The 12575-nt window shown below is 39.6% G+C and overlaps 1 protein-coding gene across 1 annotated transcript; it reads right to left on the minus strand.

The window, feature by feature from the left end:
• Positions 1 to 10392: 10392 nt before the first annotated feature.
• Positions 10393 to 11634, minus strand: LOC137281111 (uncharacterized). Its single transcript, XM_067812242.1, has one exon. It carries the CDS (start codon positions 11632 to 11634, stop codon positions 10393 to 10395), a length of 1242 nt encoding a protein of 413 aa, XP_067668343.1.
• Between the last annotated feature and the right edge of the window lie 941 nt (positions 11635 to 12575).

Genomic DNA, 12575 nt, shown 5'->3' on the forward strand with positions numbered 1-12575 from the left:
ACAAAACCGATCTTCAAGTGCTGTATGATCAACTCCCGAATCCCTGTATTATAATGGTAGATCTGAATGGACACAACCCACTCTGGGGTAGTGTAACTACAAACACTAAAGGTAAATTACTAGAAGAGTTTTGTTCTGATAATGATTTGTGTATTTATAATGATGGTTCCAACACATATTTACACCCTGCTACAGGGACTTATTCTTCTCTCGACCTGTCAATCACAAATTCAGAATTACTAAATGAATTTGAATGGTCAGTGCACAATGACCTCTGTGGAAGTGACCATTTTCCTACTATTCTAAAGCCTGTAACTCCATCAGATTTACCTCCTTCATCAAGGCGGAATTTTAAAAAGGCTAACTGGGCTTTATATGAAACACTGTGTGCTGAAAAACTTAAACCCGGACGTTTTATTGACACTCCCGATGCTATTAAATGTTTTTCTGATGAACTAAATTCCATAGCTGATGAGTGTATACCAAATTCCTCTGCGGTTCCACATATTTGAAAACCATGGTTCAACGATGAATGCAAACAAGCTAGGAAGGCAAGGAAAAAAGCAGAACATTATTTCCGTCGCCATCCTATGGTGCATAATTTAAATAAATTTAAAATTTTAAATGCTAAAGCACGGTGTACTTTTAAACAGAACAAACGCCAATCTTGGCAAAATTATGTATCCAAAATAAATTCTCGGACACCCATGTCCAAAGTATGGAACATGGTCCAGAAAATCAAAGGTAAAGGTACTAAATCTACTGTCCATCATCTTAAACATGGAGATCAATTACTTACTGATAAATTAGATATTGTGAATAAACTGGGCGAAACTCTCGCTAAACACTCTTCCTCTTCGAATTATACACCTAAATTTCAGCAATATCAAAAACAACAAGAAAAGAAAACTATTAATTTCAATTCTGATAATGGGGAAGATTATAACGAAACTTTTTCTATTCATGAACTCCATACTGCTCTTGATCAAGCTCATGACACTGCTACAGGAGCTGATAACATCCATTATCAGCTCCTGAAGCACTTACCAGAATCCTGTTTAGAGACGCTCTTGTCAATTTTTGATGATATTTGGACTTCCGGGAAATTTCCTTCTTCATGGTGTGATGCTATAGTAGTACCAATACCTAAACCTAGACGTGATCATACGGATCCATCCAATTATCGTCCGATTTCATTAACTAGCTGTGTTTGCAAGACCATGGAACGCATGATAAATAATCGACTTGTTTGGTACTTGGAAACAAATAACCTTATCACAGATATACAATGTGGTTTCCGTAAAAACAGAAGTACTGTCGATCATTTAGTGCGTTTAGAATCATTTGCGAAAAACGCGCTGATTAATAAACAACATGCTGTGTCTATCTTTTTTTATCTTGAGAAGGCATATGACACAACCTGGAAGTATGGCATTCTGAGAGATTTACATGATTTCGGTTTGCGAGGTCGTTTGCCTGAATTCATAGGCAATTTTTTAAATAACAGACAATTTCAAGTCCGAGTGGGTTCTACCCTGTCTGATCATTACAGTCAGGATCAGGGCGTTCCACAAGGCAGTATTTTGTCAGTCACACTTTTTAGTATTAAGATAAACAGTCTATCAAAAGTTTTAAACGATTCATTTGATGGATTTGTGGATGATTTTAATATTTCTTGTCGTGGTAAAAATATGCATACCATTGAACGGCAATTGCAGTTGTGTTTAAACAAAATTCATAAATGGTGTCTTGAAAACGGCTTCAAATTTTCTAAATCGAAAACTAACTGTATACATTTTTGTCGTAAATATAAACCACATAAAGACCCTTAACTATCTCTAGATGGCACACCAATTAAAATTGTGAAGGAAGCTAAGTTCTTGGGTCTCATTTTTGACTCACACTTAACGTTTTTACCGCATATTAAATCACTTAAGACTAAATGCCTGAAAGCAGTTGACTTGTTGAAAGTGGTTTCAAATTCTAAATAGGGAGGAGATCAAGCTACCCTTCTCCATCTATATCGATCCCTCGTGCGTTCTAAACTTGATTATGGCTCTATTGTCTATGGTGGCGCCTGCAAAAGCAACTTAAAATTATTAGATTCAGTCCATCATCAAGGTCTAAGACTTTGTCTTGGGTCCTTTAGAACTTCACCAATTGACAGCCTGTATGTCGAGGCTGATGAACCATCTCTTGAGCAGCGACGTATAAAATTAGCCTTACAGAATGTAACAAAACTATATTCAAATGAGGCAAACCCTGCCTATAACTGTGTTGTCAATCCCCTGTATGAGGATTTATACAATAAGAAGTCTTCTCTTGTTCCGCCTCTTGGTTTAAGAATACAACCACTTATGTCTGCTGCCAGCATTGAGCTGCAAAACATAGCCCCTTCCCGTCTTCTTTCTTCTCCTCCGATGGTTAGGCCACCAGTTGACCTAACATTAACGACATTTAAAAAATCAGAAACGAATGAATTACAGTATAAACAAGAAAAAAATCAATTGAAACATAAATATAGCAGTTATAAATCCTTATTTACAGATGGGTCCAAGGACGGTGGCGCTGTGGCTTGTGCCACTGTCATTGGATCCAGAACAATATCGTCTAGATTACCAGATAACAGTTCTATTTTTACAGCAGAAGCTAACGCCATATTAACAGCTCTTAAATATATTCAAAGACACCCGACACGTAAACAGTATATAATATATTCCGACTCTCTTTCTTGTCTTCGGGCTATTAAAAATATCTCTTGCAAACATCCACTTTTAATTGAAATTATTCAATTGTATAATAAGCTTGCCACTGGCCAATACGACATCGTCTTTTGTTGGTTACCCAGTCACGTAGGTATTTCTGGGAATGTGATGGCCGATCTTGCTGCCAAGGCAGTACTCAACAAATCTGTGACACCACTTCTTATTCCACACTCTGATTATAAAGCTAGCATTAGAACCTACGTCCGTGATCTGATGCAGAAGAAGTGGGACACCCAAATGGGTATCAATAAATTACATGAAATAAAACCGTATATTGGTTACACCTACTTGGGTTGTCAGTCCAGATTTGAAGAGGTTATTTTAAGACGATGTCGTATTGGCCAAACTAGATATACTCATGTGCACCTGTTAAAAGGTGAGGATCCTCCGTTTTGTATCCCTTGTGATGAGAGAGTCACGGTCAAGGATATTCTGCTTGACTGTGTTGAATTCTCCATCACAAGGGATAATTTTTTTACAGTTAAAACAATGAAGGATCTTTTTACCAGCGTTAATTCATTTCTAATTATAGGTTTTTTAAAAGAAATTGATTTTTTGATGGAATTTTGAATGTTATGTTGTGTAAATAGATGTATTTTAATAATTGGTAGTTTGGATTAGTAACTTGAATTGTTGGTGGCTGTACCCTCAAAGGGGGTTGAAGTATTGTAAAATTATTGTCGTCCTGAGAGGGTCCGCAAGTCCACAAACATTCACAGTAAATTTAAGTCTACCAGGATTTTAATCGTAGCATTCATGTGATTTTAATTTCGGCTAACTTTTTATACAATCGCCAGCAGCTGAAGGGATGGTGTAAATCCAACTAGGGACCATGTAGGTAGCAAAGGTACTGTAAGTCCCCATGGTTCCTAGTGTGGTGATCTACCTTCTGTTGTTGGCGATCTATAGTCTGTTTTTATACTGTATTGTCTAAATAGTGCTATTAGTTTTAACTTTCCATGCTACTTTTAATTGAAATTGTGATATTCTAGTTGTTTTACTGTCCTTCGTCGACAGGTTTTTATGATGTATATATGCTCTTTTTCATTGTTGAATGTTCTCGTCACGATATGGCTGAGATATTGCCGATGTGACGTTAAATATTAACTCACTCAATCACTACGTACCCTCTCAGGAGGACAATAATTTTACAATATTTCAACCCCCTTTGAGGGTACAGCCACTAACAATTCTAGTTACGAATCCAAACTACCAATTATTAAAATATATCTTTTTACAGAAACATATTGCTAAAAGTTCAACAAAAAAATCAATTTCTTTTAAAAAAACAAGAATTAAATGAAAACTAACGCTGCTAAAAAGATCCTTCATTGTTTTAACTGTAAAATACATATCCCTTGTGATGGAGAATTCAACACAATCCAGCAGGATATGCTTGACCGTGACTCTCTCATCACAAGGGATACAAAACGGAGGATCCTCACCTTTTAACAGGTACGCATGAGTATATCTAGTGTGGCCAATACGACATCGTCGTAAAATAACCTCTTCAAATCTGGACTGACAACCCAAGTGGGTATAACCAATGTAAGGTTTTATCTCATGTAATTTATTGATACCCATTTGGGTGTCCCACTTCTTTTGCATCAGATCACGGATATAAGATCTAATGGTTGCTTTGTAATCACTATAAGGAATAAGAAGTGGTGTCACAGATTTGTTGAGTGCTGCTTTAGCAGCAATGTCAGCCAATGTGTTACCTGAAATGCCTACATGGCTGGGTAACCAACAAAAGACAATGTCGTATTGGCCAGTAGCAAGATCATTGTACAATTCAATAATTTCTATTAAAAGTGGATGTTTACCAGAAATATTTTTAATCGCCTGAAGACAAGAAAGAGAGTCTGCATAGATTATATATTGTTTACGTTTAGGGTGTCTTTGAATATATTTGAGAGCTGTTAATATAGCGTTAGCTTCTGCTGTAAAAACAGAACTGTTATCAGGTAATCTAGAAGATATTGTTCTGGATCCAATGACAGTGGCACAAGCCACTGCGCCATCGTCCTTGGATCCATCCGTAAATAAGGGTTTGTAATTGCTATATTTATGTTTTAATTGATGATATTCTTGTTTATATTGTAAGTCATTTGTTTCTGATTTTTTAAATGATGTTAATGTTAGGTCAACTGGTGGCCTAACCAATTGCCAAGGACGAGAAGAAAGAAGACGGAAAGGAGCTATGGTTTCCAGCTCAATGCCGGCCGAAGAAAGAAAGGGTTTAATTCTGTGTCCGAGAGGTGGAACAAGAGAACACTTTTTGTTGTATAAATCCTCGTAGAGAGGATTGAAAACACAGTTATAGGCCGGGTTAGATTTGTTAGAGTATAGTTTTGTAGCATATTGTAAAGATAATTTTATACGTCGCTGAGTGAGAGATGGCTCATCTGCCTCGACATAGAGACTGTCAATGGGAGACGTTCGAAAAGATCCAAGACATAATCTTAGACCTTGATGATGGATAGAATCTAACATTTTGAGACTGCTTTTACAGGCTCCACCATATACAATGGAACCATAGTCAAATTTGGAGCGAATGAGTGATCTGTATAAGTGAAGTAGGGTCGTTTGATCGCCTCCCCATTTTGAATTGGAAACAACTTTTAACAAGTCGAGTGGCTTCAAACATTTAACTTTAAGGGATTTAATATGTGGCAAGAACGTCAAGTGGGAGTCAAATATAAGACCCAGAAACTTGGCCTCTTTAACAACTTTAATAGGTGTGCCGTTTAGATACAGTTCAGGGTCCTTATGTGGTTTGTATTTACGGCAGAAATGTATACAGTTAGTTTTAGACTTAGAAATTTTAAAGCCGTTTTCCAAACACCATTTATTTATCTTGTTCAGACACAATTGCATTTGCCGTTCAATAGTATGCATGTTTTTACCTCGACATGAAATGTTAAAATCATCCACAAAAAGTGATCCATCAATTGAATCGTTTAAAACCTTCGATAAACTGTTTATCTTGATGCTAAAAAGTGTAACAGACAAAATACTGCCTTGTGGTACACCCTGATCCTGACTGTAATGATCAGACAGGGTAGAACCCACACGGACTTGAAATTGTCTATCATTTAAAAAGTTGGCTATAAATTGAGGCAATCGGCCTCGCAATCCGAAGTCATGTAAATCTTTTAAAATCCCATGTTTCCAAGTCGTGTCATATGCTTTTTCTAGATCAAAAAAGATCGACACTGCATGCTGTTTATTAACTATGCCATTCTTAACAAAAGATTCTAAACGCACTAAGTGATCGACTGTACTTCTGTTTTTGCGGAAACCACACTGAATATCTGTTATTAGGTTATTTGTTTCCAAGTACCAGACAAGTCGATTATTTATCATGCGTTCCATGGTCTTGCAAACACAGCTAGTAAGTGAAATTGGCCTATAATTGGAAGGGTCCGTATGATCACGTCCAGGTTTAGGAAGGGGAACAACGATAGCATCACGCCACGACGAAGGAAATTGTCCAGATGTCCAAATATTATCAAAAATATGTAACAGCGTCTCTAAGCATGTATCTGGCAGGTGCTTCAGGAGTTGATAATGTATGTTATCAGCTCCTGAAGCAGTATCATGAGCCTGATCAAGAGCAGTATGAAGCTCATGTAACGAAAAAGTTTCATTATAGTCTTCCCCATTATCTGAATTAAAGTTAATAGTTTTCTTTTCTTGTTGTTTTTGATATGTTTGGAACTTAGGTTCATAATTTGACGAGGAAGAATGTTTTGCCAAAGTTTCACCAAGTTTATTAGTAATATCGGTTTCATTAGTTAATGACTGGTTTCCATCTTTAAGGTGGTGAATACTAGATCTGGAGCCCTTACCTTTGTTTTTTTGGATCATATTCCAGACTTTAGATATTGGTGTACGTGAATTAATGTTTGATACATATCGTTGCCAAGATTGGCGTTTGCTTTGTTTAAAAGTACGCCGTGCTTTAGCATTTACAATCTTAAATTTATTCAAATTATGCACCATGGGGTGTCGACGGAAATAGTGTTCTGCCTTTTTCCGCTCCTTTCTAGCTTGTTTACATTGATCATTGAACCATGGTTTGCGAATATGTGGAACTGCAGAGGACTTTGGTATACACTCATGAGCAATAACATTCATTTCATCACAAAAACGTTGAATAGCATCAGGAACATTATGAACAAGTTCAGGTTTAAGCCTGTCAACACACAGAGTTTCATATAAACGCCAGTTAGCCTTTTTGAAGTTCCATCTTGATGATGGAGGAACATCAGATGGATTCACAGGTTTTAGTAATGTTGGGAAATGGTCACTCCCACAGAGGTCATCATGAACTGACCATTCAAATTCATTTAGAAGGCTTGAATCACAAACTGATAAATCAAGGGCAGAATATGTTCCTGTGCTAGGATGTATATATCTGTTCGACCCATCATTGAAAATACATAAATCATTTTCGGAACAGAATTCCTTTAGTATTTTACCTTTAGCATTTGTAGTTGTACCACCCCAGAGTGGGTTGTGGCCATTTACGTCTCCCATAATAACACACGGTTTCGGGAGCTGGTTATACAAATTTTGTAGTTCAGTCTTCTGAAGTGTTGAAGACGGTGAGATATATAAAGAGCATAGTGTGAGTGCAACGTGTAAAGTAAGTCTCACGGCAACAGCCTGGAGACCAGTATTAAGAATAATAGGGCTCTGAATAATATTCTGGTTTATAAGGATAGAAGCTCCTCCGGTAGCCCTCTCGCCCGGGGGTGAAAAAGAATGGTAAGCATTGAAATGGCGTAGGTCAAAAGTATCCGTCTGCTTTAAATATGTCTCCTGCAGACAGACTGCTGATGGATTAAAGTCCTGGATCAATAGCTGTAAATCATTGAAATTATTTTTTAGCCATCTGCAGTTCCACTGTATGATATTATAAGAAGAAACTATCTTTTGGGGGGATTTATTGGGGATCTACCCCGCACCTTTTTGGAGGGCGACAGGGTATGTGCCCTAGAATGGACGTTTTCAGATACGTCCATGTCCTCCAGAGATCCATATCTGTTGTGTAGCTGTATTTTATTTTCCGACCCTTTCGGGGCTCTTCCACTTTGTTTTTTTGAGGCCTCATGCTTCAGTTTTCCAATCTGAGTGGATTGGGAATGTACATGTCAACCTTGATGTTGCAGTAACCAGCCTTCAATGATTTTGGGGCTGTCGGAGACGGAAAGGAGAAGAGATAGGTATTGGTGGGAACACTTTCATTGTTTTTACGGGTCGAAAAGCGTTTGACATAGAGCACACCTTGATCTTTCATCTCATATGCAATGTCAATTTCTGACATTTCAGTAAATAGTCGATCGCGGTCCCTGATGATGCCTTTGCTTGTATTTAAGGTCTTATGAGCAGAGACCGTAACTGGAACGCCAACGAATGATTCGGTACTCATAAGGTTGGCTGATTGCTGTCTTTTAGAGCATTCAACCTGCAGCGCACGTGAACGTAACTTCCGTATGTTTTTTACTTCTCCAGCAATACCCTGAATACCCTTGGATATTGCAAATGGATTCAGCTTGAAAGGTGTCTTGTCAATAGTTTCTATCACTAGAAAACGTGGCCAAAAATCAATTGATTTGGACGGTCGGATGTCATCATCAGTGGGATCAGTTTCAAGAGGACGTTTGGTTTTCTTAGTTGGGGTTTCGTAAGCCATGTTTAATATTTATCTTTTCATCACCCGAGCTCCCCACCCACCACGGAGTATCACAAGGACAATGCTAAAAACAAGTGGGTCTCCAACTTGCAGCACCAAGGATACTCGGATGATATACTCCAGCAGAAGAGTTATAAATAACACATCCACCAGATTGGCCCATGAGCCACCGCCTTCTGGGTATAAGGCTCTAGGCAAAGTTCCAAACATCATAATGAAGATCTTTAACATTTTATATAAACAAATGTGCCAAGTCCAAAAGTAACTCTTTTCCAAATTAAAACTGTGACATAAGTCCATACACAGGGCTTGGCGTGACCAGCCGATTGATAGAATCGGGCCGATTCTACCACCCGTCTAGGTGAAGTCGGGGCCGAAGTGGTGTGTTGAGCAACAGGAACGCTGGTCCTGCTCCCATTGCCCTCAACCACCAGGATCCCCTCCTCCACCGACACAGGGACGCAACCCACGGCAAACAGATTGGTGGACCAAATATCCCCCCGGGTCCACTACGGGGGTGTCGGCGAGCTCTTAGCATTACCCAGCACCCACCACGAGGAGGTGGCTCGCCACGGGTGCCTGCAGTATTATGAGCTTGCTCAAGGGCAGTATGGAGCTTATATAATGAAAATAATTCGTTATAATCTTCACCATTGTCTGAATTAAAATTGATTTTTTTCTTCTCCTGTTCTTTCTGATATTGTTGAAACTCAGGGACATAATTTGATGAAGATGAATTCTTGGCTAAGGTTGCACCAAGTTTATTTGCAATGTCAGTTTTGTTAGTTAATATAGTCTCACCGTCCTTCAGATGATGAATAGTAGATTTGGAGCCTTTGCCCTTTATTCTTTGGATCATGTTCCACACCTTTGACATTGGTGTACGTGAATTTATTCTGGAAACATAATCTCGCCAAGACTGACGTTTGTTTTGTTTAAATGCACGTCTAGCCTTAGCGATAGTAATTCTGACTTTGTCTAGATTATGGACAGTAGGATGTTTGTGAAAATATTTTTCAGCTTTCTTCCTACACTTTCTAGCCTGTTTACATTCATTAGTAAACCATGGTTTACGAATGTGCGGAATTGGAGAGGACTGTGGAATTGTTTTGTCAGCAATGTCGTTTAGGATGCTCGAAAACGACTGTATAGGATCTTCACTGTTCTTAAAAAGATCACGCTTCAAGTGTTCAACACACAGAGTCTGATATAAAGACCAATCAGCCCTGGCAAAGTTCCTTCTTAATACAGGTGGATCATCAGCAGGGTTTATGTTTTTGAGAATGGTGGGGAAGTGATCACTGCCACATAGGTCATCATGGACCATCCATTCAAATTCATTATATAAGGTGGAATCAGCTAGTGATTGATCCAGGGAAGAATATGTTCCCGTAGCTGGATGTAAATAAGTGACTGAGTCGTCATTTAAAATACATAACTTATTATCGGAAATGAATTCCTCTAAAATTTTACCTTTATTATTAGTATTTTCACTTCCCCAAAGCGGATTGTGTCCGTTAAGGTCCCCCATAATAATGCATGGTTTTGGAAGCTGATCATATAGATTTTGAAGATCGGATTGGCGAACATCTGAAGATGGAGGAATATACAAACTGCACAATGTCAAAACAATGTGTAAAGTCAGGCGAACTGCAACTGTTTGAAGATTCGTATTTAGAGTAACAGGGCTATGTGTCACACTCTGGTGAACCAAAATAGAAGCACCTCCAGTTGCTCGATCTCCCGGAGGAGAAAAGGAATGATAATTGTTGAACTGTCGTAAAGTAAAGGTATCAGTAGTTTTTAAATACGTCTCTTGGAGACATAGCGCTGATGGCTGAAAGTCCTGTATCAGCAATTGCACTTCGCTGAAATTGTTTTTCAGTCCTCTACAATTCCACTGCAGTATATGTGACAACTGTGTCATGGTGCCTCAATGGGCGATCTTTCACGTGAATGTGAAGAAGAACTATTCCTCCGCTTGTCCTGTTGGGACAGAGTTACGTCCATGTCTAGAGGTCCAAATGAATTTTGGAGAGGAACCTCTGAAGGTGAAGAGTCAGTAAGTGAGAGATTTCTATTTAATTTTTTCCCTTTCTTTCGTTTTGATTGAACTGTGGCTGGTTGTGAACTGGCACGTTGCAAGGTAGGCGTTTGTGATGACTCAGGCTGAACATGAGTCTGAAACCCAGACGTCGACAGGATAACTTGGGCAGTAGCTTGTTTGGGTGAAAGGACGGGTTTTTCTGACTTGACCCATGTCAAGTCAGTCTGACACAATACAGACGATGTTACCACAGATCGGGAGACTGCAGCGGAATAAGTTTTAGTCAATGGATGCGTTGTCTGAGTTTGAAACAGTTTCTTTGCCTCCAGGTAAGAAATATTATTTTGACACTTGAGTTTCATGATATGTGATTCTGTTTGCCACACTGGGCAAGACTTGGAAGACGCAGCATGAGTGCCATTACAATTGCAGCATTTGAGGTCCTTCTGGTAGTCAGTGCCATCATGGTTGTCACCACACCGATGACAGACAGGAGAGTTCCGACATGAGCTTGAACCATGTCCAAACTTTTGACATTTATAACATCGGAGTGGAGTGGGGACATACACCTCCACTCCAATGTTAAAATAGCCTGCTTTGATGGAATCAGGAAGGGACGAACGAGCAAAAGTCATTAAGTATGTATTTGTGTTAATGATAACACCATCTTTCTTTATTGTGAAACGTTTGACAGCAGTTACCGCCTGGTCTGTCAACTCGGTAGTGATTTCATCCTCAGACATGTCAGACAGGCAACGAGCCCTGTCACGAACAATGCCTCGACAAGAGTTCAGAGACCTGTGCACAGTCACAGCAACCTCAACATTTGCAAATGTTTTGATTGACAGCAAATTGAGAGACTGCTGTCTCCGTGCACACTCCACAAGAAGCGAACCACTACGGAGACGGGTGACGTTGCTCACCTCACCACAAATCCCAGATATAGCTTTGGAAATGGCAAATGGGTTTAGTTTGATTGGTGAAAAATCAACAGCCTCGATCACCAGAAATCGTGCCCATGAATCATTGTTAAAAGAAGTATTTCCAGATGAAACATCCAAATCGTCAAGACGTCTTTTCTTTTCGCTGCGAGATGAACCAGAGTTTATTAGTGCCATAATGAAAGAAAAACGTTTCAGCACCCCTGCTCTCCACCCACCATGGAGTGTCAACAAGGACGGTGTCAAATAGCATCGGATATCCTAGATGCCGACACCAGGAATACAAGGATGTTATACTCCAGTGAGTATGACACAAATAGCAACATTTGTATACCATATTAAATGCCAGGGTGGTTCTGCCCATGACAAGACATGTTGGACACATGTTGAATCTGGAGGTCAACATCACCAGATTGGCCCTTGAGCCACCGCCTTCTGTCACAGGACTCTAGGCAATGTAAATATATTACAGAGTAGAACGCACCAATGTAAAGTTATGAATCATTTAAACATTGCAAATCAAAAATGTCCAAGACCCATAAGATAATTTACTGTGCAAATATAATCACCATGCACAGGGCTTGGCGTGACCAGCCGATTGGTCGAACCGGGCCCATTCGACCACCCGTCTAGGTGAAGTCAGGGCCAAAGTGGTGTGTTGAGCAACAGGAACACGGTTACAGGCCCCTGTTTCCCTCAACCACCAGGATCCCTTCCTCCACCGACACAGGGCCGCAACCCACGGCCAACGGGTTGGTGGATCAAATATACCCCCGGGTCCACAACGGGGGTGTCGGCGAGCTCTTGGCGTTACCCAGCACCCACCACGAGGATGTGGCTCGCCACGGGTGCCTTTTAACAAAGGATTCTAAACGTACCAAATGATCAATGGTACTGCGATTTGTCCTGAAACCACATTGAATATTTGTTATAACATTATTGGTTTCAAGATACCATGTTAATCTATTATTTACAATTCTTTCCATGGTTTTGCAGACACACCTCGTTAAAGAGATTGGTCTGTAATTCGAAGGATCAGTATGATCCCGGCCAGGTTTTGGAATGGGTACTACAATGGCTTTACGCCAGGAAGCTGGGAAGTTCCCTGAAGTCCATAT

Source organism: Haliotis asinina, chromosome 4 (genome assembly GCF_037392515.1).
Source record: "Haliotis asinina isolate JCU_RB_2024 chromosome 4, JCU_Hal_asi_v2, whole genome shotgun sequence".
NCBI classification, from domain to species: Eukaryota; Metazoa; Mollusca; class Gastropoda; order Lepetellida; family Haliotidae; genus Haliotis; species Haliotis asinina.

Bases quoted from the DNA above. Each gene is read 5' to 3' on its own strand.
- LOC137281111 (XM_067812242.1), bottom strand. From the start codon at position 11,634: ATGGCACTAATAAACTCTGGTTCATCTCGCAGCGAAAAGAAAAGACGT.